The 26,929-nt window shown below is 39.3% G+C and overlaps 1 protein-coding gene across 1 annotated transcript in view; it reads right to left on the reverse strand.

Moving 5' to 3' along the window:
* LOC150085411 (attractin-like protein 1) overlaps window positions 1-26,929 on the reverse strand; it is a 310,470-nt gene that overhangs the window by 142,049 nt on the left and 141,492 nt on the right. Inside the window, exons 13-14 of the mRNA XM_090374560.1 lie at window positions 13,468-13,586; window positions 5,671-5,809 (exon numbers count right to left, since the gene is read on the reverse strand). Of these exons, the coding sequence (XP_090230686.1) occupies window positions 5,671-5,809; window positions 13,468-13,586 (258 nt within the window). The remainder of the gene's footprint in view (window positions 1-5,670; window positions 5,810-13,467; window positions 13,587-26,929) is intronic.

The raw sequence follows: 26,929 nt of genomic DNA on the forward strand, positions 1-26,929 counted from the left end.
TCCCATTATAAGACATTCTGATTTAATAGCCTACTCTATTTCTCTGTACAGTTCAATGTAGTCTTCAAAGCCATTAGGCCTGTAACACAATTTTATTCTCATTTTTTGTTGTCACACCATGTCAACTAATTCGACATTGCACTGGCCACCCATGTCAACTGTATGCATTGGATTTACATTTCATGTGCTTCTTAACGAAGAGCATAATCCCCCCACCTGTCCTTACTGTACATCAGAGATCCCTCAACAAACTGAGATCAAAAGAAACAACCCGACATATATTGGGCATACAGAAGAAAAACCAGTCGTTCTCCAAGAATTGAAGAAGCAGTGAAATCAACGAAGAATGGAAAATGCCCTGGCCATGATCTAGTGGAAGTGAAGCTCCCTGCCTGTCCTTATTGTACATCAAAGACCACTCAACAAACTGAGATCAGAAGAAACAACCTGACATACACTGAGTGATCATGAATTATGACCACCTACCAACTACTTCTTAGGTCCTCCTTTTGCCCTCAGTACAGCAGCTGTCTGACGTGGCATTGAGTCAACAAGATGTCGGAAGCATTTGGGAGGTATGGCCAACCAAGCTGTGTGTAATGCAGCCAGCAATGCAGGTAACTGGTGTATCCAGACACTTGATATGCCTTTCCATAGTGTCCCACAAGTGCTGTATGGGATTGATATTGGAGGAGTTCGGAGGCCAATCGATATGATGGAAGTCAGAACTGTGTTCCAAACCATTCCTGCACAACAAGTGCCAATGGCTCGCTGCGTTGTCATCTTGGAAGACACCATCGTCATTCGAGAAAAAGTGTAACATAGAAGTGTGTACACAGTCAGCAAGCAGTTGCGATAGCGGAGACCAGTGATACGTTGTTCCACATGCCCCAGGGGCATGCGGTTGTATGGTGTGGGGCAAGTTAAACATGCACCACACCATACAACCACCTCCGCCGGCCTGCACTTTTGATACCATGCATGATGGACAAGAGCTTCATGTTGTTGATGCCAAATTCATACATGACCATCCACAGTGTGGAGTAAACAATGCGACTCATCTGACCAGCACACCTTCCAGTCTTCTAACATCCATCTTGCATGCTCTTTGCACCAGGCGAGTCTTTTACACCAATGAACCTTGGTTAGGAGAGGATGCCGTAGGAGTTGTCTGCTGGTATAGCCCATACATGCAACTGTGTGACGCATGGTCATGGCAGATATTGTTCCGGGTTGGCCCATGTTGTATTTTAGTCAACTCTTCAACAGTGCTGCACCTATTCAAGTCGTCGGACCCAGCATTTACCTCTAACTTCAACCTTTCACTGACCTTTGCAGTTTTGCTGTCAGGTCGCTGTTTGACCATTCTGACGCCAGTCCTGGTACACTTTAACTACGACAGCTCTCGAATACCCCACCAGTTCAGCCGTTTGGGAAATCGAGGCACCAGCTCGTCGAGCTCCCACAATCTGTCCTTTATAAAAGTCCGATAAATCCTTCCTTTTACCCATCACGCTCGGAATTTTACTACCTACTGAGCCACTGACACCTTATATATGCTACGTAGGCCGACTAACTGCACACTCTCGTATCTCACGTGGTCAACGGATCGCATTCACTTTTCATAAGGGTGGTCATAATTCAGTGATCACTCAGTGTATATTGGCCATACAGAGGAAGAACTAGTCAGTCTCCATGAAGTTGAAGAAGCAGTGAAATCAATGAAGAACGGAAAATGCTCTGGCCATGACCTAGTAGAGGTGGAGGTGAAGGTGTTGAAGAGGGTCTGGTCTGTGAGGCCCAACTAATACAAAACCTTCTAAATACATGTCTACAAAATGGATGCTTCTCAAAAACCTTAAAAAAAGACAAATCTCAAAATCTGTTAAAGGATTCAGATAAACCAGAAAATCACCTGCCTCATACAGACCCATTGCCCTGCTGCCCATAATAGGGAAAGTACTCGAGAAAATAATTGCTACTAGATTCCAAACAGCATACATGGGTAAGGGACTAGGACAATATCAATCAGTTTGGCATTACAAAGGTAAGATCCACTGTAGACACCATCAGGATGCTAGTGGACTGGGCCTCAACTGCCAATACCAAATACATCCTCAGCCTCTTCGTGGACTTCAAAGGGTCCTCTGACATACTCTGACAGATTGGAAAGGTTCGGGGAGGCCAGGGTCTTGGCCCAGATTTATGGATTAATTACTAGCTACTTCAAGGAAAGGTCCCTCGCTGTCACTTCAGGGACCTATACAGTCACCAAAGGCTGCCCTCAGGATTCATTCTAGGCCCTCTATGCTGGAATGCAGTCTTTGAGGGGCTGAAGGTGGGGCAGGAAAATGTCATTAAACTGGCCTACATGGACAATCTGGTCGTCCTGCTATTTCACAGCGCAAGGACGGAATTGGAGTACCTTGCGAAATATGTATTAGGTCACCTTTCTGTCTGGTGCACTGTTGACAAGCTTAACATCTCTATTCCTAAAATGAAGCAGGTACCACTTAAAGGAATTCTAAACATAAACAGACCACCAACAATCAAAGTCAATGATCAGGCCATCAAGAGGGAGACCACATATATCTTGGCATTTTGCTGGACAGCAAGTTGAGTTTCATCCCACATGTCAAGTATATAGTAAAGAAGATTAAACAGGTTACAGGAAAACTAATTAGGATCACTAGGGCAGTCTGGGGCATCAAGCCTTCAGACTGTATTATGAATGCATCTTCATCCCCATTGCTTGTTATGCTGCAGGTGCCTGGGGCCACAGAATCACCAAATCATTGTGAAAAAACAGCTACTGCAGGCCCAAAGAGATTTTTCCTGCTGTAATCTTGAGAGCCTGCAGAACAGTGTCCACAGTTGCTCTCCAGGTCATCTGTGGCAAGTTACCGATCCAACATGAAGTAGCCTTCCACTATCTTCAATACTACAGAAAGACGAGCCTCCCTGCAAGAAACGGAGACTATGCAATAAACCTGAACTTGTCAACTAAAGAAGACAACAAGAGAATAAACAAAGAAATGATGGATACATGTAAAAACGAGTGGACTGGCTTGGCACTAGGAAGAACCACATATGAATTCCACCTGAAGGTAAAGTATTCGACAAACAATATGTCACATGGTACAGGCCTAGACTTCACCTATTGTTTTTGCTGACTGGACATGGCAGCATAAACTCAAAGTTATACTCCCTTTTGCCTAACAGACTCACCTCTCTGCCCCTGCAGATGGCCTCCACAGGCAAACACAGGCAAACACAGGCGAAGAATCCTTTCTACTGCAAACAGAACCCAGACACCATTTGGATGCTCATCAACAATGACAAAGACAAAAAAATGAAGCCAAGTTGAAGAATCCCGACCAGGACCAAAGGGTACCACTGTCATAACTCTACTTTTCTCAGGAGATGCCTCTCTCTTCCATCCCCCTCTGCCTAAAACTTTACCCCTCCCAGAAACCTGACTTCTCCCACCCACTAACATACAATCTTCCTTTCACTCTCTTTTTTTTTTTTTTTTTTTTTTTTGGGAACCTGGGGGGGGGGTCCTCTTAGGAAGAGCAGCTGCTCCCTGGGCTGCCCAGTCAAGTGCTCTGATGGTAGACCCTGGCACATCTCTGCATGGCTAGGGTTGGGAATCAGGGGGCAGTGAACCTTCTTGTTCTATACCTCATCGCTGCATGGATGCCAGGCACAGGCAAATAACACTCAACAGAACAAACACACACCCATACTCACCACACTGCCGGCACTGGCACATGACTAAACAGACACTTACAGTGGTTAATGGGGGAAACCCTGGACACCGCCAGAACAAAAAAAAAAAAAAAAAAAATCTGTACTTTCTGTATACACTGTACTTCTCATGTACAGATTCTGCATCCCATATATCTGAGTGAAACCATCTCTGATATTCCCACAATGTCTGCATTTGATGACTTGACCAGCACTTCAAATTCATCAAATTTATTTACTATGCTCCTAACATTTGTGTAATTCATGCATGTGCACATTCTTATTCTTAGTTCCCCTAACACACAACCCATGTATTTACCTGTTCTATTATGAATCACAGCAAGTCTTGAAATCTCCAGCACCTTGCTTTACAGGCTGCTCCACATTCCAATCAAAACAGTACAAGAATCCCTTTCACCTGCATACAGCTACTGTTAATCTGTTAGTCCATATACAAGCTAGCAGTTTCCAACCCACTTAACACTGCCTCCATACCATCAGCAAATATTTTTGCACCCTTTCTATTTAAGTGTATCCCTCCCTGAAGAAGCAGCCTCTCCTGTTAACAAAGCACTGACCACACTGAGAAACATTATTCCCCAACGACCCTTGCACAATATTTCCAGAGATGAACTGACTGACAAGGCTCTCATCATATACTCTCTCCTATCATACCTAGGCAGAATTGCAGACATTTTCAAATTCAACCCTAACTCACGACTTTTCCCTCAACATTGCTCTGTACTTGTTAAGAAAGTCAGCAGACCTCCTACTCTTAAGGTCATTAGTGCCAATGTGTACAACAATCTCACCTTTTGTGCTCTTCAAAGATGTTATTTGTCTCTAAGAGGAACAAGTCCAAACTATAAGATCTAATACACCCAATCTTCAGTAAGAGCAGAATGTCTCCACAGCTGAAATCAAATGCAGGTAACATGTATGAATTTTTTAAAAAAATTTTTAATCGACTAAATCCGGGAAGGCTTTCGTTGCACTCAGGCTGCTTTTGATATGAAGCATGACCCCACCACCCCTTCTATCTTCCCTATCCTTCCTCTAAATATGTTATACATACCGTAATGAAACTCGCCACCCCATCTCTGGTTGGCATTACGTTTCGGTAAGCCCTATTATGTTAGCGTTACTTGTCCTAACCAGCGGTTCGAATTAACTCATTTTATTGATGACACTTTTGACATTGTATAAACAATTAAGACTTAGTATTCTTGTATAGTTAACTACCCTGACACACCCCTTAAAGTTATTTAAGCTCGCTTCCCTGGAATTAGCTTCCTGCTCATTTGAAACATTTCTGCCCTCAATTTGAAACATTTCTGCTTATCATCTTGCCAATATGTTCTGTTGTGGCAACAAACAAGAACTCTTGAGGTATGTGCAAGCGTTACTTTGATTAATATTATCAGGTAAACGTGTATCTATATTACCCTTTTCCCCCGAAACTAGCCTGATACCTGAACCTTAAAAGTAGCCTCAATAATACTGGCAGAAACTCTCGCACCACCTTTATTTAAATGTATCCTGTCTCTACAAAACAGAGTCCTTCTACCTGCAAGTGTGGCCAAGCTGATAGAAATTTACCCCCAAAAGCATTGCAGAGTGCTTTCAAGTCTTGAGTTAATTCACAAGGCTTTCAGCATATAATCCCTCCTATTGTGCCTGGGCAGAATTGCAGACACATAGACATTGTGACCTAACTTGTGGCAAATACGCAGATACTGAACCATCTGTGAACATTATTAATTACTGAGCTAAATCTATTTACACAATTTGTCAGGAACTTTACTTTTTTAACATATTTTATAATTCTAAAATAAGACTATGGATTTTTATTTTATCAGTATATTTCTCAAATTGCAATTATTTGGTACTGATTTATATTCCCAATATGTAATTTTGTACCTCTGTCTCTAACAAATGTATAGCATTTTTCTGTAACTTGCCATCCACAGTAATTTTCGGTATGACATGCATAACAGTTGTGAAGCTCATCACAGTTGGTACTTTCTGCTTCTTCACATTTTTCAGGCCTGACTGTCATCTAAAAATATAGAGGAGAGTAAATACTGTTTTATCAATAAGAGAAGCATCAATTAAGTACTGCTAAAATATTTTGAATAAAATTTAGCTAATTAAAATTTTTATTCAGTGAAATACCACTTCCTTGTACCAAATTTACATAAGAAAGGATTATTATTACTGTTTCCCCCCCGCCCACTTCAATTTGCACTAGTTTGCTCCATGCCTCTTCCCCTTACCTATATAACATATTGTCTGATCAAGGAATATCAAACTCATGGGACAATAGATGACTGCCCTGTTTCATATGCATGCATCAAACTATAAGTGGAAGTCAAAATGTTTTGAGAAAAGGACATTGAAATAGATTAAGTAAAATCGAAACTGGGCTATCAAGTTTGAAGTCACTTTTAACCATATAAGAAATATTATATTTGGTCAGCTTTGGTCCACTGGTTAGCAAGTTCACCCACAAGTAAGGAGGGTGCAGTTAAAATCTGTATGTTGCCACAAAAAATTATGGCTCACTGAACTGTAGTGCAAAAAATCTGGTTGCCCTTAATTAAATATGTATACAGCCACAATGAATACAAACTCTTTTGCACTTAATCTGGAGAATAAACAAAAAATTATTACAGAATAAATTATTTTTTACAAATGGCAAAAATGAATGAATTTCCCAAAAAACTAAACTTCACTCTCATTAAATTTCTATATGCAGAGCATAAATGCCAAAAAATGAAATGTATGAAAGACTAACAATGTGTAATGCTATGACTCTTCAAGTTATTCAATGGTGGCAAAGATGTTTGCAAAATTTAAAAGGAGATAAGACTTGGTGGGGGAGGGTCTAGATACCCTCCTAAAGTAGTAGATCTAGAAAATATAGTTCTTCCTCTTGCCAGTGATTAGTTGTTCAACTCAAAATGTGGGATACAAATAAATTTGAAGTGCCAAAATTTGGAAACGTTCCTAAAATACCCTATAGAAGGATTCTAACAACAATCTTTTGTTGAGCTTTAAAGCAGGTAGCATCAGCTTAACACCTTTTATGAAAAAGTAACCCTTCAGAAAAAGAATTATAAACATTTAATTGCATGCATCTAAAGAGTTCTAGAACTATTTGCCAAAGCACATAAATGGGAGTTGCTGCAGCTTATGCATGATGACATGCTTGTGTTTTAGTATGTTATATAGTGATCTTAATTGCAATGCTGTGTTTAATGATTTTGTATTCCTTTAATTAACATCACACGACTGTTTGAATACTGATAAACAAAGGGCATGGGTTTGAAACGAGTAGGAAAGAAATTCAAAAAACACTACTTGTTTTGTTTGCAAAGCTAATGTCAAACCACATTAAATTTGCCTGCAACTCACAATAAATGGAATCTAAACTAGACTATTCAACCTATGGGAAAATTTATCTAAGCACCAGAAAATGAAATGTCTGTAGATCTTCTGACATTAGCCTAATTCATGTCACATACAGAATTCATCATATCTTACAAGCAAGTTTCCAAGAGTAAAGTAAAGTAAAGTGCAGCCATTATCAACCCACTGCAGGGTGGAAGCCTCCTCAACAATTCATGCTGAGGGAAATGGACCATAATCTGCCACGCTGGTCCAGTGCGGGTTGGCAGATCGACCGTATTCAGCAGTCAGGGGCTTGAACCCCGGTCTACTCAAAGAGCGTGTGCTACTGCACTCCCGCTCCTGCCCACTCGGCTACGGAGGCGATTACCCCTTAAACATCAAAAAATATATTATATGAGGATTATCACAAAAATGATGCACAAGAGTTGTTAATTTCAAATGAATTTATTTTATAACATAATTTATATTAAAAACCTTCAGTGTAGTCTTCTTCATGCCTTATGATTGCATCCCAATATTTGGCAATTTCTGAATGCTGTTCAACTTGCAAATATATTCCCAATTCACAAAGGGTGATCAAAGAGTGACATGAATAATTACTGACCTGTTAGCTTAGGCTTCTGTTCCAAGGAAAATAATGGAGTCACTGGTTAAAGAAGTAATGAAGGATCATCTAGGAAGGATGTAGAAGTGCTAGAGCAGGTACAGAGAAGGGCAACAAGATTGGTGAGTGGAACAAAGGGTGCTCTTACCAAAAAAAGGCTTCGGTTCTGCAAATTGCAGCATGTGGAGACTAGGCATCTGCGAGGTGATCTAACTGAGGTGTTTAAGGCTTTGAATGGATTGAGTAAGCTCAATGCTAATGGGATTTTTCTCCTCTTGCTCAGGATATAGATGTGAGGGAGACGTGAGCATAAATTCAAATTGAGCCACCTTTAGTCAGTGGGTAGTTGATTGTTGGAACAAACTTCTGATGTGGAAGTAGATAGCTTGAAAAACTAGACAAACTGTTGGGATGGATAGATAAAATGGGATTTTTTTTTTTTTTTTTGGCTAATACTGTATGAGTTTGCTTTCTTGACCATTTTCCACTACTAATAATAATAATACTAACACTGTACTGAAGTTAAGATGTCTGATATGGCTGGGTGCACTCACTGCTTCTAAAGACGGAAATCTTTGTCCACACAATGGTTCCTTGAGCTTGGGGAATAGATCACAACTGCAGAGACTGATATCAGGAATATAAGAGGAATGAGGTAGTGCTTCCCACTTGTAATCGGTGAAAACAAGCTGTACAGACTGAGGTGTAAGCCTTGCACTGTCATGGAGTATAGATCACCAGCTTCCAACATATGTGGTTGCTTCTGGTGAATTTTCAGGTGTGATTTCTGGTGAAGAAATATTACGTAGTAGTCTCCAGTTACTAATCTTCCAAGTGGAATATGATCAGCAGCTTTAATGGCCTCATAATTAAAGACCATGATGACATCTTTGATTGCTGGCAGTGACATTTAGAGGAGTGTAGCGAAGATGGATTCTTCCACTGAGCTGATTGTGACTTCAGCTCAGTTCAAAGGTTCAAAGCTGCATGTCCATGTTTCATCAGTGGCAAAATGAATTTTAAAATCCTTTACTTCCTTTTTGGCAAGCTGTCAGTAACTGCATCCCAATTTCTTTTCATTTTGCTTGTTGTTCATTTAGCCGCAAAGGTGGGACCCATCAGGTAGCAACCTTTTGTTTCTGTAACACTTCAGCCTTTCGCTGACGATGGGGGTATACAACAATTTTCACAATATTTTTTTAAAGTTTTGTTTTAACTTAAAAAGTCTATTTATATCTTTAAAACATGTTTTGTTTTTAACATAATATTTTATATTTTAATTTTAGATAAATAGGAGAGATAAGCGGAAATCAATTCAACTTAGAAAAATATGAAAGTATAGAAGATTTTCTTTTGCAACTTTTTGACAAATGACGCTTCGAATATTTCTTAAATCCATTTTTTCTGACAGAACACTATCGTCTTGCTGCTCCAGGTAGTCAAGATGTGCTTCTGCATGGTTTAAAGCAACACTGTGGTTAATTTTTTGTGACAATATCTACTCTTCTTCAGGTTCATCATCATTATTTAGTGGTGGTGTAGTAGTCGTTACATGATGTAAAATTTCTTCATCATTTAGTACTTCGTGGCCAGCTAAATCTTTGTCAGAATTAAGTCAATCGTGAACTGATTGCTCATTGATATCCCAGCACCCCCCAATTTGTTACAAATTCCGTATCATTTCTGGTACCAGACCTTCACTGCTTTCTTCAAATCTTAGGAATCCTTCATGGATTCCTGGTAAAATTTTATGCCAAGACCTCTTTAAGATTATACTTTTTGATTTCCATGCTGCTGAAACTTTGTAAATCGCTTCCAATACAGGTTTTTTCAAAATGTCAATAAATCACGATAATTTTTTTCCACTAACTTGAGAGATAAATTTCTGTGATAAATTGCTTTCATTTGTTGGATGAGACCTTGATCCATAGGTTGTATTAAAGTTGTCACATTTGGGTTGGGGGGGGTGATATTTGATGAAAATATTTCCATCATCTGATTTTAGAATTTCCTCATTAGGATGACTTTGTGCGTTATCTAATAAAAAGATAAATTTCTGTGGCAAGCCTAGTGATGCTAGATGTTGGCACACTGAAGGCACAAATTTAGTTCTAAACTAACTGGAAAATATCTCTGTCTATCCAGGCTGACTTATTATTGTAGTAATCAACAGGTAAATTTGATATTAAAATATTCGAGAAAGCCCTGGTTTTTTTGCCATTCCAATTACGCAGTTTCAAAGAATGAGACCTGGTAGAATTAGCACAACAAAGAACTATCAATCTTTGCTTTTGCATTTTATGTCCTGGAGCTTTTACTTCAGTTTCGTAAGCCAAAGTTTTTGATGGAAAACATTTCCAGTACAATCTCTTTCATCAGCATTGTAAATTTGCTCAGGCACAAGTTCATTGGGTTCAATAAATTTTTGAAACTTAATGAAACCACTGGGCAGCTGGTACATTACTACTTAGTTTTTCCACCCCCTTGAATAGCAATCTGATGAATTCCGTGCCTCTGTTTAAACTGCATTAACCATACAGAAGATGCATTAACCACCCAGAAGATGATTTAAAATTACCCTGCAATTTTAATTTGTCAAAAAAATATTTTGCCTTGGCTGTGTAAACTGCCCCAGAGACTGGAATGCCTTCTTCTCTTTGTTAGCTAAACCACAACACCATTGCCTTATCAAGGTCCTCCTATGTGGATTGTTTCATTGTATTTCGGGTAATCATGCTTTTAATGCTATCAGATGTGCCCACAAAATCTAATAGCTTCCCTTTATTTTTTACGATGACATATATGGTTCGGTCACCAACATTGTAAAGGTTCATTAAATATTTAACGGATGCACCATTTTCAAACCTTTGAATAATTTCACGTTTTTATTCAACTGAAAGCACAACTCTTTTGCGTTTACCCTCATTTTTGCAATTTCTAAACAAAAAATATTTACTATAAAAATAATTTTGACACTCCTAACATAAATAATGAAACATAATGTGCGATGTAACACAATGCACTAAAACAGACTAAACATTTGTTCTCTTTCTATTGGATTTTTTGAGCGGCAGTTGTGGGATATTGGTATATTCATCTCCCAATCACGACTTATAACGCCACTCCTTGTCGCTTATTTACGACTTGCAAAACATCTGTTTATTCCTATCCTATTTATTACCTGAATTTTATGATTTCCGATGGATATATATATATTTTTTACTTTGGTGTCTTGATGTGTCCCAGTCAATCAGATTCCGATAAATCGAGAGTCTGCTGTACTTCAATCTCAACACTAACATCACCAACTATAATTCTTTTAGAACATGGCAGGACAAAATCTACTTACACAGAAATAAAATAAGAATAAACAAATTCTAAAATCCAAACCAAAACCAAAATCATAAAAAGATCAAAAGAAAAGAACTGTGTGACTGCACAACAAAAAAGAAAACTGCAATCTGAAATTGAAACTGGAATTGTAACACAATTAACCACATATATGACTAACTATTTGTCCTCCGTACTGATTACTCTATCAACTAATTGCTAGCTTACCTTGAATCACATGGAAACTATAAATTAACTTAATATAGAAAGGCACTGAGAGCCACACCACTGCCATTGCAAGTACCATTTATTGGCAACAATTTAAAATATGGATGCTTAATGTCATCCATGCCACAAATGAAGGGTTAATATTTTTACTTTAGACTTCATTTAAATGTCCATAAGTTTATTGTAGAAATTTATTCAATATTATTTCCACATGCTAATTTACTAATATAAGATAAATTGACATATAATAAATGGGCTATTTACATAAAGTATATTTATTATGATAAAAATGGTTTTTTTTAAAGATTCATTAAAAATGCCATCCCACATTACAACATTGTGCTTATGTGAAAAATTATTCTAGCTTTTTAAGACACCACTTTTTAAGTTTGAATTTTTTAATTAACAAAATATATGATTAAAAATTTTTGAATTATAAGAGGCCCTGAAAGTGGACACATCCACTTTGAATCAAGCCTTGCAATTTTCTGAGTCAGTCAGACTGACTGATTGACTTATCTGCAATGGTTGGGAGGGGGATTGTACTTTCAAAAGAATGCTTAAATAAGTGCTTAAAACAACTCAACTTACAAAGAATGAAACACAAATAAAGAAAAAATTTTTAAAATAATAAAGTCGCAATGTTTCACATTTCTAAGCACAGAAAATTAAGGAATGATTTCTACAAATCACTTGGAAATAGTTCATTCATTAACAGAACAGACATAAGCTTCTGCCACTATTCCCCATGAGAGACTGCTGTACAAATTGGAGCAATGTGGCATTAAGTGCAGGTTATTACTGTGGATAAAGGGATAGCTGAGTGGCAGAAGACAGAGTACTTATAAATCGACACTGCTCTTTTTGGACTAATGTTATTAGTGGAATCACTAAGGTTCAATATTAGGATCCTTACTATGTCCTATATTTATTACCAATTTGAATGAAAGCACAAAAAGCTTATTGTCTGTCTACAGATGACACAAAGGTTGGCAAGGTGGCTATGACAGGAATCAAGGTTACTGCAACCAGACACAAAGGTTGGCAAGGTGGCTATGACAGGAATCAAGGTTACTGCAACCAGACCCAAAAATTAGACAGGCTGAGAAGTAGCAATTGAGGTTTAACATTGATAAATGCAAGCCTGTATATGGGCAGCAGTAATTCCAGATTAACAAACCAATTAAGTGGTACCAAACTCAAGGTGACAGAGAACTAAAAAGACCCAGGGATAAATGCACAGTCCGACATTTTGGAGCAGTGTAGATAGGCTGTTAGGACAGCTCACAGAGTTCTGTCAATGATACACAGGATTTTTGTTAGCAGAGACAAGGCGCCTCCGTAGCCAGGTGGGAAGGAGCAGCAGTGCATAGCATACGCTTCTTGATTAGACCGGGCTTCTTGTTCAAGCCCGTCACCACCAAATACGGAGGATGTAGAAAGGTCAGAGAATGATCACCGCATATCCTGGAGCAATATGGCCTTAGTTGCTAATGCTCCTAAAAAAAAAAAAAAAAAAATAACCAAGCAGAGACAAGGAGGTGGTTATTCCATTGTATAAGGATATGGTTAGGCCATCTTGGGTACCATACACAGGTCTAGGAGCCTCATTTTAAGAAGGATGTTATCTGCTGAAACAGGTGCAGAAAACAGCAACCAGATTAGTCAAGGATACAAAAGAGTATTCTTACCGTGAAAGCTTCAGTTCTGCAAAATGTAGCACTTGTAAACTAGGCACCTGTGAGGAGACCTGATTTAAGTAGCTAAGGCTTTAAATGGATCAAGTAAACTAAATGCTGGTAGCATCCTTACTCTTTCTCAAACAACACACATAAGGTGACAAACTTAAACTGCAAACCTTGATGTGTGAAAATTTGCTTTCAGGCAGAGTGTAACTTTTTGTGGGAACAAACCACCATTTCTTGATGTGGAAGTGGGTAATTTGAATAAATTTAAGGAAGAATTAGACAAATTACTAGAGGGGACAAATAGATGAGGTGGTAGAAGTTTTTTTTTTGGTGAATACTGTATAAGCTTGCTTCCTTGCCACTTGTCCTTGTCACTACTAATACTAAGAATGTTTAAACACATAAAAGAACATTAAATAACTCAGTGAAAATCACACATTACATTAAATATACCTTGGTTCCTTCGCCACAGGTTCCATATGAACAAAATCTACCACACCATACACATCCATATGTATTCCCCAAACAGCTAGGACATGAAGTCTGGTGTCTGCATAGAGATGTTAAATTAACTGAAAAATATTTAAAAGAATATTATGAATTGGCCATGTAAGTTTTTCATAGATATAAAGCACTACAGTTCACATATAATTTTCTAAAAATAACATACAGTAATACCCCGACATACGTGAACTCGGAGTTACACGGTTAATTTTTTTCGTTTGGCAACACTGCGGCCCACCATCTTCAAGGTCGTTTTTCATATGCTATCGATATACGGTGCGACGGCGGAGAGTGAGAGTAAAAGATGAACAAAATTCAACTTTGCTGCCGCATGAGCTGCACACATACAATAATTTGCTTTCCAACTGTCATATTTATATGTGTGCATTCGAATTCGTGCTCAACTTTTGTCGGAAATTACACCGTTTTCATGAATAAAAAAACTTTCCAAGCTTTAAGGTTTCCAAAGACCGATTGACAATAACGGTCGGCGGGAATGCAGCTGGTGACTGCAAGTCAAAACCTCTCTTAATTTATCGCTCCGAAAACCCAAGAGTTTTAAAAATATATCTAAAATTAGCTTACCAGTGATTTGGAAGTCAAATCATAAAGCTTGGGTGACAGCTTCCATTTTTGAGGACTGGTTTGATCACAACTTCATACCCAAAGTCGAACGTTATTGCAAGTCTAAACAGAGTTGCAATAAATCCATTTAAAGTGATCCTTCTTATTAACAATGCATCCGGTCACCCTCCTGCCACCCTAACTAATTTTGACCAACGTGTGAAAGTTGTGTTTTTGCCTCCAAACACAACCAGCTTGCTTCAACCGATGAACCAGGGAGTCATCAAAACATTCAAGGCCTACTACACGAGGCGTTCTTTGCACGTCTGAATGAAGCTATGAGACAAAATAGTGAGATATCTGTTAAAGACTTTTGGAAACAATTCAATGTTTGAGATCCGTAAGAATCATTGAAGAATCTTGGGATGAAATTCACAAAAAAACATTGAATGGTGTCTGGAAGAAACTTTGTCCATTTTCTTTCAAAAACGAGACAAAAACAACGCCAGAAACTGATCATGTCACTCATACCATAGAAGAAGTTGTTAATCTTGCCAGGCAATTAGATTTGGAAGTCAATGGTGATGATGTCAACGAGCTGTTGGATTCACATAGTGAGGAGCTGACAATGAATGAGCTCATAGAGATGCGTGAGCAAAACGTCATTGAATTATCCGACACTTCAGACCCAGTTCCACCAGAAAAGCACATGACAATTGCAAGCTTGACAGAAGGTCTCAGCTCAATTGAAAAGGGCTTAAAAATTTTAGAAAACAGACTCCAACGAAGAACGCGTTATAGCTACAAAGCAAGGAATAAAAAATTATTAGCTTGCTACGAAGAAATTCTGTTTGAAAAAAAGAAGGCACTGTCGTCAGACGAATTTGTTAGATTTTATGAAGCCATCGACATCGAAATAACTTTTTTACGTAACTCATTTATTTTTTTAATACATAATTTGTATTAATATGTATAAATAACTGCAATTTTATTAAATATTTTTCTTTTAAACTAGTATTTTTGTTAGTCCTTGGTCCCAATTAAACAAAATTTATATGTATTTATATGCAAAGTTGTACCCCGACTTACGTGAATTCGACTTAAGCGATTTTCGTCGGACCCACCTATCGCGTAACTTTGGGGTATTACTGTATTGAAATAATGTATATTGCTGTAGACACAAAAACTAACATCTCAAACAGATTCCCTAAATTATTACTGTATTTCTTCAGTTCTAAGATGCACTTTCCCCCCCCCCCCATAAACGTCTCTAAAACCAGGGTGCATCTTAAAATCTATGGCATCTTACAATCGCAGGTTTTTTTTTAATTTTCCTGCGCTTTGAACACGGCACCACATGTTTTGTTTTCACGTGGAAACCCCACCTCCAAAGTTTGACCGTTATCACATTCTCGAATTCCATTGGAGAATAAAGTGGAGCGGGTGATTTCACGTGCTTTCGAAATGTGAAGCCACTGTTATTTCATTATAGTGGAGCTCACTCAGAAAAAACTAGAAAGTTTTGCTTGTATCTTCAAAAGTACGTAAGAAGTGGAGTTACTGAATTTCATTCATTTTGATCCCTTATTACACATTAAAATGTTATCAAAAAGATTGCACTACAAAGCCACATTGAAATGAAAGGTTATTGTGTATGCAAAAGAGCTGCGGGTCGACATTTTGACATTAGTGAAGTAAATGTTCGTTGTTGGAGAAATGATCGTAATTCCATATTTTTGTGCAAAGCAACAACCAAGTGCTTTACAGGGCCTAAGAAAGGAAGATTTCCACAAGTCGATGAAGCTGTGATATGTTTTGTAACAGAGACACGTGCAAAAGGATTACCCAGCACTCAACAATCCATACATTTGAAAGCTGGAGAAATTGCCAAGTCCCTCGGAATAGAGAAAATAATTTTTAAAGGCAGTTGCGGCTGGTAGTAGTAGTAGTAGTAGTAGTAGTGGCACTTGATGCAAGAAAGCAAGTGTAGGAGCTTATGCAGCATCAGCCAAAAAAAAAAAAAAAAAATTACACCATACCCTCCAAATGCCTGTCCAGTTCCTCCTTAAATTTATTTAACCTATCAACTTCCACAACGACAGATGGAAGTTTGTTCCAGCAATTAACCACCCGCTGGCTAAAGGCAAATTTCCGCACATCTATTCTACATCTATCCTTTCTTAATTTGAACTTATGTCCCCGTAGGTTCGTATTCTGAACAAGTGGGAGGATCCCATCAGAATTCAGCGTGCTCAACCCATTCAAGGCCTTATAGACCTCAATCAGATCGCCGCGCAGGTGCCTAGTCTCCAGCCACTGCAATTTGCAGAACTTAAGCCTCTCTTGGTAAGAGGATCCCTTCATTCCCCTCACCAATCGTGTTGCTCTTCTCTGTACACGCTCAAGCAAATCTACATCCTTCCTAAAATGAGGCCTCCAGACCTGTACGCAGTACTCAAGGCGTGGCCTGACCATTGCCTTATACAGAGGGACAATCACCTCCTTTTCCCTGCTAGCAAAATTCCTATATATCATTGACAAAACCCCATGACCTGCCCTAGCAGCCTGTCTGCATTGCTCAGAAAACTTCATATCTGACTGCACAATTATTCCCAGGTCTTTTTCATTTTCTACCACCTTAAGTGTAGTACCACACAGTTGGTACGTTTCTCTGGGGTTACTTCTACCCATATGCAGTACTTTGCATTTGTCAAGGTTAAACTTCAGTTGCCACTTCTTAGCCCATCTGCCCAAATTATCTAGATCCTGTTGCAGTAGCACACTGCCATGACTGTCATTAACAACCCTGCCAACTTTCGTGTCATCTGCAAACTTAGACATTAAGCCTGATATACCTTCATCAATATCATTGATAAATATACAAAACAACAGTGGACCCAACACCGAACCCTGTGGGACTCCACTAATAACATTAGTCCACGAAGAGCAGCACCCATTGATTACCACCCTCTGTCTTCTCCCACTTAACCATCCTTTTATCCATTGTAGCAACTTACCCTTAATACCATTCTGCTCCAACCATTCTGGTGTGACAGACTCATGCATCACAGCTGATTATCTTTAAGGCGCTGAACATCTATCTGTCAAAAAAAATCCTGTATATTTTCAACAGAAGCTGATTAACTTTCAGCGACAGGTGATGAAATTAAGGAAAAACAGAAACTATGAGTTTAGTCAAATTGGAAATGCTGATGAAACCCCGGTCTTCTTCGATAGGCCTCGAAATTACACCGTCAATGCTAAAGAAATCAAGATTATAAGCACAGGCTACGAAAAGCAGCGTATCACTGTGATGCTATGCATCACCACTGATGGTCGAAAGTTGCCACCATATTTAATTTTAAATCAAAAAACCATACCGAAGAATAAAATAATAATAACAGCTTTGGAGAAAACCCAAAGATGTTATTGTGCGTGCACAAAAAAATGGATGGATGTTGGCAGAGCTTACGGAAGACTGGCTAAATGTTGTGTGGAATAGATATCCTGGAAGTCTTCGTAACCCACCTAGCATGCTAGTACTTGATGCATTTCATCGGTCAAAACGGTAATGAAGCTATGAGACAAAATAGTGAGTTATCTGTTAAAGACTTTTGGAAACAATTCAATGTTTGAGATCCGTAAGAATCATTGAAGAATCTTGGGATAAAATTCACAAAAAAACATTGAATGGTGTCTGGAAGAAACTTTGTCCATTTTTTTTCAAAAACGAGACAAAAACAACGCCAGAAACTGATCATGTCACTCATACCATAGAAGTTGTTAATCTCAAAAATTTATTTTATTTTTGACGGGTCAAAAATAAAAACGTGCAAAAATGTGGTGACTTGGTTGTGATTCCTAGTACATGACTAGCCAACTGCAGCCACTCGACGTTTCAGTCAACAAGCCATTTAAGGATTACTTGAGAAAGGAATATGAATCCTGGCTGTTGACTGACAACCTTCACACCTTCCGAAAAAATTAAGAAGGTGCTAGCATCAAAATTGGCAGAATGGGTATCAACATCTTGGAAGCTAATCCCAGAAAGAATAGTGTGGCATTCATTTAAAAAATGTTGCATCACCAACGTTCTCGATGGCTCAGAAGAATCACTCTGAATGTGAAGTAGATTCTGATGCAGATATCGATGGCTCAGAAGATTCGAAGGAAGTGATGAATAACATACCTACCAATAAATACTATTGTTGTTAGTAAATTGAATTCTATTATAATAAAAATATTTGTTAGATTTACTTTAGTGTTTTCATTTTATTTATTTAAATTTTTTTCTTAGAATCAAAGCTTTTTTCTGTTGGTGGTACTGAAATTAAGGTGCATCTTACAATCGATGGCGTCTTAGAATCAAAGAAATATGGTATTTCCTGGTTGTGAACAGACAGATAACAGTTAACAGCAATATACTTTTTTATAAAACTGATTAAAAGCGTAGGAGATATACACTATTTTGCCAAAAGCAACCAGACACCCTTTCTATGATTATTGAGTATAGTACAACAGGCTGTATCGTATCAGATGCACCAACAGAAACCTTGTAGTAGTAGTAGTGGCATGTGATGCAAGAAAGCAAGTGTATGAGCTTATGCAGCATCAGCCAAAAAAAAAAAAAAAAAATCACACCATTCCCTCCAAATGCCTGTCCAGTTCCTCTTAAATTTATTCAACCTATCAACTTCCACAACGACAGATGGAAGTTTGTTCCAGCAATTAACCACCCGCTGGCTAAATGCAAATTTCCGCACATCTATTCTACATCTGTCTTTTCTTAATTTGAATTTATGCCCCCTTAGGTTCGTAATCTGAACAAGTGGAAGGATCCAATCAGAATTCAGCATGCTCAACCCATTCAAGGCCTTATACACCTCAATCAGATCACTGCGCAGGTGCCTAGTCTCCAGCCACTACAATTTGCAGAACTTAAGCCTCTCTTGGTAAGAGGATCCCTTCATTCCCCTCACCAATCTTGTTGCCCTTCTCTATACATGCTCAAGTAAATCTACATCCTTCCTAAAATGAGGCCTCCAGACCTGTATGCAGCACTCAAGGCGTGGCGTGGCCTGACCATTGCCTTATACAGAGGGACAATCACCTCCTTCTCCCTGCTAGCAAAATTCCTATATATCATTGACAAAACCCCATGACCTGCCCTGGCAGCCTGTCTGCATTGCTCAGAAAACTTCATATCTGACTGCACAATTACTACCAGGTCTTTTTCATTTTCTACCACCTTAAGTGTAGTACCACACAGTTGGTACGTTTCTCTGGGGTTACTTCTACCCATATGCAGTACTTTGCATTTGTCAAGGTTAAACTTCAGTTGCCACTTCTTAGCCCATCTGCCCAAATTATCTAGATTCTGTTGCAGTAGCACACTGTCATTACTGTCATTAACAACCCTGCCAACCTTTGTATCATCTGCAAACTTCGACATTAAGCCTGATATACCTTCATCAATATCATTGATAAATATACAAAACAACAGTGGACCTAACACCGAACACTGTGGGACTCCACTAATAACATTAGTCCATGAAGAGAAGCACCCATTGATTACCACCCTCTGTCTTCTCCCACTTAACCATCCTTTTATCCATTGTAGCAATTTACCCTTAATACCATTCTGCTCCAATTTGTACAATAGTCTTCCATGCACAACAGTGTCAAAAGCTTTCCTGAAATCCAAATATACGATATCAAAATTATTTTTTGCATCCAGTTCCTTTGTAACCACATCATAATATCCTATCAAATTTGTCAGACAAGACTTTCCCTTAACAAACCCATGCTGTGTCTGAATTATTGCTGCAGTCTTGTCTAGATGATCCTGCAATGCATCTTTAACCAGTGACTCCATTATTTTACCAGGAGCAGAAGTTAAACTAACTGGTCTGTAATTACTCGTGTCACCCTTCGATCCCCCTTTGTGGATCTTCTCGCAGTACATAGGTCAGTGTGGGTCACAGTTTGAAACATTTTCAACATGGAATGGTGGATAGCACCCTCATGAGTAACCTTCCTGTGTGTACAACTGCAACTTATTTAAATATCACAAAATCTGTTGTAACATATGTTACTCAAAGATGGAAGATCATAAGTGATGTTGTTATGCAAAAAGGTTTGAACAGCCTCACAAACTCATGGAACATGTTTGCAGAACCATTAAGAAGGTAATTTGTGCCTCATGAATGTCACTAGCATAAAACATACAAAGCAGACCAAGAGTCCTTTGGAACATTCATTAGTACATCAAGCATTCTTAGGGAGCTGTAAAACCTTATGTTCAATGACAAGCCAATGTAGTTTCCAACGTTCATGGACTCGAACAAAAACAGAAGGTGCAATGACACAACAGATCTCACTACACAATGGATCGTTATAACAGAAATATTTGGGCATGGAGACTACTCAAAGAGCTGAGTGTATCATCTTGACAATGAAATCTAGTGAGATCGCCTGATGGTATGGAGTAATTTCAGTTGGTTTGGTCTGTTGGTGGTAATACCTATGACCAAGAATTCCATAATCTATTTCATGTTTTTGAGAATTGTGTTATCTACACTGCGGGAGCACAATGGAAACAGGTTCTGTCAATATCAACACACAAACAATCCATATCATGTAGCGAGGACCACACAAGACTGGTTTATGGATAATGATATTGAAAAGTTCAGCTAGCCAGCTCTAAGAACCCAGACCTCAATCCTGATGAACACCTGTAGGACAAATTGGAGCACCAGATTAGACTAGTCAAAATGTCCTCTTTTCAAAATGGCTTTGGCAGGCAGCTGTTCTGCAGGAGGAATGAAGGTGAATTCCAGCCAACATTTACCAGAAGGTGGTAGAAAGAATGCTCAGGTTGGTGTTGAGGTTGTCATGCAAGCCAAAAGTGGCTCTACTGTGTATTAGATTTTGAATTAAAACCCCTTTCTGCAACAACTTGTGTGCAGTCTGTTCTGCTATAAAGTGGCACGTGTTCCTAAAAGCCTCTGCATTATGGCATTTCGCACATTAAAAACAACAGGGATTATGGGAAAAATAGCGATAGGGGCAAGCACTATAAAAAAAAAAAAAAAACACGTTCAGTCTAGTAAGTAAAACACTAAAAAAAGTTAAAACCCAATAAAATTGCTAACAGCTTCCACGGTAAACAGAACATGCACAAAAAGTGGAAAAATTACGGCTCACCCTCGGACAGAACTGCCTTCTCCCGAGCTAGGACGCTTTTTATTCGAAACAAGAGGGAGGTGATAAAATTTCACCTAGAGGCTACCATAAATAAGGGGAAGCCTTTCCATAGAATCCAATCAGAGGCTGCCACTGACTCACTCAATATGGGCAGTTGGCTTGACATTATAACTAAGTTTGCTGCTCAGACAGAATCCATTACACCAATGGAATTCCCAATCAATCCGATTTTGAGAGATCTCTTAAATTCAGTTCAATTCACCAAATACTATCTGATCGATGCAATAAATTTTCTGACATAATCTCAGTTATCGGTTGATTCAACTACTGCTCATCTCAGATGCCCAAATTATTCGCTGTATGATTCCTTTCGCCTCAAAGGTGGTACTTGTGCATATGTCCGTTCTGATATTACCTGTCAGAGACTTGGCAATTTGGAATCTCCTCTCTTTGATCTTCTCTGGCTTAAACTCTCTCTACCTCATTGTGTCAAATTCATCTGTTGTCTACCGTTCTCCCAACTCCACTAATCACTTGGAGCTGTTTGACTTCCTCTCTTTGCAACTTGACTTTCTCCAGTCCAACTTTCCTAACAGTGAGGTAATTTTCCTTGGTGATTTTCCTCATTTATTCATTCAACTGCCGTTTTTCTGGAACAACCTTCCTTCATACGTATTTCCTGAAAATTACAATCTACAGAAGTTTAAAGTCCAATGTCAACAAATATCTTCTTTCATCTTCTCGACCTCCAACCCAAGCACGGTACTAAGTACTATAGGTTCTAATACCTCTCGTGTTTGGGGTTCACATATAAAAAAATAAAAATAAAAAATAAATAGCTTAGCACCTATGGCCATATCCGGTGCTGAAGGAATTCCTCAAGTTTATGCTGAAATGCCTCGGTACATTTGTTGTTGATCCTATCCTGTCATTATTTAACAAAATCCTTCCCTCTATATGGCATGTCTGTCTAGTAAGACCACTGCCGAAAATACGCTCTGCTTCTCAGCCCAGTCACTTCCTTCCAATTTCTTCTGCATCAAGCCTATTAAAGCTCTTTGAGAAATCTTTTCTGAGAATGTTAACCATCCAAATTATGCCACAAAAGCTACCGCAGATCCACTATGCTACCCGGTCACGATCCACTGCTACAAATATAGTCACCATCACTACCAGATTCTCGAGGCATTTGAACACTGTTCGGAAATCACAGTTATGTATATCGATGTCCAGGCAGCATTTGATTCCATATCCGTTTACGTGTTGGCAAGGCTACTATGTGAGTATTACCTCATTGGTGGAGACGTGCTCTGGTTTATTCAGACAATGCTTGAGAACAGGACCATTATTGTTTGTGATGGCAATCTGTGCTACACCAGGACTATTACAGCTGGAATCCCACAAGGGGTGAGGGGATCATGTCCAGAATCGTGTTCCCAGTTGTTCTCGTGCTGTTCATGATAGGCCGAACTGATATTATCACCTTTGCTGATGACATAAAACTGTTTACTCCCAACAGCCCTGGAGACACTGCTGAATACAACAATGCCTTAATCCTTCAGAAAATCCAGAACCTTGAGGCCTTCCTCTCCAGTTTTGGACTTCACATCAATCCTGAGAAGTCAAAACAGTTGACTTTCTCTCTCAAATGGAACCCAACAATAGTGCAACTCATTATAAGAGGTTCTGTGATTTCTACCGTCCAACAACAACAACATACAGATTGGGGCATTATTTTTGATCAAAGGCTCTCCTTTCTACCACCTGCAAATAAAGTTCGGTCGACTCCTGTGAATGATTAAACAACAACTTATGCATGTCCATGACCAGGCTGTTGGGTGCAGATATATTAAGACATGTTTATCCAGTCACACTCTATGGTGTCGAAGTCTGGACTTCGACTAGTACGACCCATCTAGTACGATGGATTTTCGCAGAAGAATTCTGGCTACTGAAGTGGGCCATATGAAAATTTTGGCTTACCCCTGCACAAAGGACCCCCCCAGATAGTGACAGCTCTCAACATCAGACGTCTTCCTGCCATCATTCACAAGAGAAGATTCGTCTTTGCCGTCAAAATGATGGTTGGCATTATTTCAGTACCAGATTTCTCGGCTAACTGCAGATGGAGGATCCTGGTCCCAAGCCTTAGGGCTAATCTAACCCTTCAGGTCATTCCAAACTGGTTAAAGTTATCTGATCAGTTCCTACCCGTGCAAATGCAGCAGGACATACACCCCTTGGACGGCGACCTCTACAAGTTCGCAGTCGATAAGAAATATAGGCAGAAAGTACTCAGTCGACTTCCTTCCCAGGAACATGTCACAGGACATTAGAACTTGCTCCTGAGGACCTGTCCATCGCAGCCATGGATCCATCACTCCAGTGTTCTAACCTTTGAAGTGATTCTTCATGCATTAAGAATCTGCAGATAAAGGAACCACTAGGTGGCAGTGATCACAGTGTGCTGAAGTGGGAGTTACTCAAAGAGGTAACTACCATCAGGGGTAAAGGGAAGGGTTATTGCTTTCGTAAAGGCGACTACGATGGTCTGAGACAGTATTTAAATTCTATACAGTGGGACCAACTGATGATGTTACCAACAGCAAATTCAAAATGGGAAGCATTCAAAGAACTTATCTTGGAAGCTATTAGGCTTTACATACCAACTAAGAAATATTGTTCAAGGTTTAGGCCTAAATGGATGTCAGATGAACTAATGAGACACATGGCAGAGAAGAAAAATGCATTTGATACACATAAATTAACACGTGACACAGAAGCCTATGACAGATATAAGCTGGTCGGTAATCAAGTCACAAAGGAGGTTAGGCAGGCAAAAGCAGATTATGAGAAATCTTTGGCAAAGGATGCAAAGAAAAACAGCAAAGAGTTCTTTACTTATGTAAACTCTAGAAGGAAGGGGATGAATCAGATTGGTCCACTTGATATCGATGGTTCGACTGTTGATGATCCTGCTCAGGCAGCTAACAAACTAAATGAATATTTTGCATCGACATTCACACATGAGGAGTTATTCAACTAGGGAATGCCAGAGGTGTATTCAACTCTGGCAGTAAACTAGATAATCTTGTAATAACTGAGAGTAAAGTGGAAGAGAAATTGTTGAAGTTAAACACAAGAAAGGCACCTGGGGTGGATGGGATCCATCCAGTTATATTAGAGGAGGCAGCAAACCCTTAGCCATAATTATGAGAGCTTCCTTGAATTCAGGGGAGGTACCCATAGACTGGAGATCAGAATTATAATATTCTGATCTCCATCAGAATTATAGACCTGTGAGTTTAACTTCTGTTCCAGGAAAATTAATGGAGGCACTGGTTAAAGAAGCACTGCAGGATCATCTAGACAAGACTTCAGTTATAGCTCGGACACAGCATGGTTTTATACTATAATAATTAATGATAAACACCAGCCAAGAAATTGAACTGAAAATTTACTATAAAATGAAATAATATACAGTGAAATGTGATGAAAATAAAACACTGATTAAATTATAGTTACAATATAATTTAAAATATAGTTAAAAGCAATAAAATTATCTAAAATAAACTGGGTTAAAAGCGATAAAACAATGAAACCTGGAGCTTTCGGAGAACTGCCGTCTCCTTCTTCAACAGCATACTACTAGTGCTAAGACACATCCTTAAGTAGCAGGTCCATGGCACTCATGCACATGATCATCAGACACATGATCTACATTCTCCATGCGCATATCGGAAACGGAAGTGGCTCGGGAGCATGTCAAACAGAAACGGTCATCCCTTCTGAGGACAACTGCCTCAAACAGGGGGTGTAAACGGGTCCCCCTGTCCCTATTAATAGTATTGTGACTGGATGAACCGATTCGCAAGCTCTCGAGCCACTTGCGTTCCCAAAATCCATGGGTGCGGTCAGTAATGACCGCGTCTTCAGGGGAGATCCGATGCTGCTTTTCCCAAAAATGCTCTGCCACAGCAGACCTCGCATAGTTAGCAGTTTTGATAGCGGTCGTGTGTTCCCCCAGACGGTCCTTTAAACGTCGCCCCGTTTTCCCCACATAACACTCCTCACAATCCGGGCACTTAATCTCGTAGACCACATTGCTAGTATGGTCCTGGGCTACGGGATCTTTAACTTGGGATATCACTGTGTGCAACCTCTGACCCGGAAGTTGCACACAGCGAGTCTGGCACTCCCGCAATGCCCATACAATACGTTCTGAAAGGCCCGGATAGTAAGGAATGTATGCAGTAGCCACAGGGACAGGCGACTCCCACCTGCCCGTGGCTACGCGCATGGAGAATGTAGATCATGTGTCTGATGATCATGTGCATGAGTGCCATGGACCTGCTACTTAAGAATGTGTCTTAGCACTAGTAGTATGCTGTTGAAGAAGGAGACGGCAGTTCTCCGAAAGCTCCAGGTTTCATTGTTTTATCGCTTTTAACCCAGTTTATTTTAGATAATTTTATTGCTTTTAACTATATTTTAAATTATATTGTAACTATAATTTAATCAGTGTTTTATTTTCATCACATTTCACTGTATATTATTTCATTTTATAGTAAATTTTCAGTTCAATTTCTTGGCTGGTGTTTATCATTAATTATTATAGTATGGAAATTCCCAGCCCCATAGGCCTGTTTGAAGATACAGCATGGTTTTGTTAAGGGGAAGTCTTGCCTGACCAATTTGATTGGATACTATGATGCAGTCACAAAAGAGCTGGATGCAGGGAATAACTTTGATATTATTTACTTGGATCTTAGAAAGGCTTTTGATACTGTTGCACATGGAAGACTGCTGCACAAATTAGAGCAGTGTGGCATTGGAGGCAAATTGCTGCTATGGATAAAGGGGTGGTTGAGGGGGAGAAGACAGAGTGATAATTAATGGACACTGCTCATCGTGGACTAATGTTATTAGTGGAGTCCCTCAGGGTTCAGTGTTGGGTCCATTATTGTTTTCTGTATTTATAAATAATATTGATGATGGTATATCAAGCTTAATGTCCAAGTTTGCAGATGATACAAAGGTTGGCAGGGTTGTTAAGGACACTACTGACGCTATGCTGCTGCAACAGGATCTGGAAAGGTTGAACAGATGGGCTGAGAGGTGGCAAATGAAGTTTAACATTGACAAATGTAAAGTACTACATATGGAAAACAGCAACCCCAGAGCAACGTATCAATTCTGTGGTACTACACTGACAGTGGTAGAGAATGAAAAGGACCTGGGGGTAATTGTGCAGGCAGATATGAATTTCTCTGTGCAGTGCAGACGGGCTGGAAGAGTAGCTCATGGTGTCTTGTCAATGATATACAGGAATTTTTCTAGCAGGGTTAAGAAGGTGATTATTCCCTTGTATAAGGCAATGGTCAGGCCACACCTTGAGTACTGTATACAGGTCTGGAGGCCTCATTTCAAGAAGGATGTAGAGCTGCTGAAACGAGTACAGAGAAGGGCAGCAAGATTAGTGAATGGAACAAAGGGTTGCTCTTCAGAAGAAAGGCTTAAGTTTTGCAAATTACAGTGTCTGGAGACTAGGCACCGGGGAGGTGATCTGATAGAAGTGTATAAAGCCTTGAATGGTTTGAGCTTGCTTAATGCTGATGGGATTCTTCCTCTCGCTCAGAAT

Source organism: Mastigoproctus giganteus, chromosome 5 (assembly GCF_048544385.1).
Source record: "Mastigoproctus giganteus isolate SK-2022 chromosome 5, ASM4854438v1, whole genome shotgun sequence".
NCBI lineage: Eukaryota > Metazoa > Arthropoda > Arachnida > Uropygi > Thelyphonidae > Mastigoproctus > Mastigoproctus giganteus.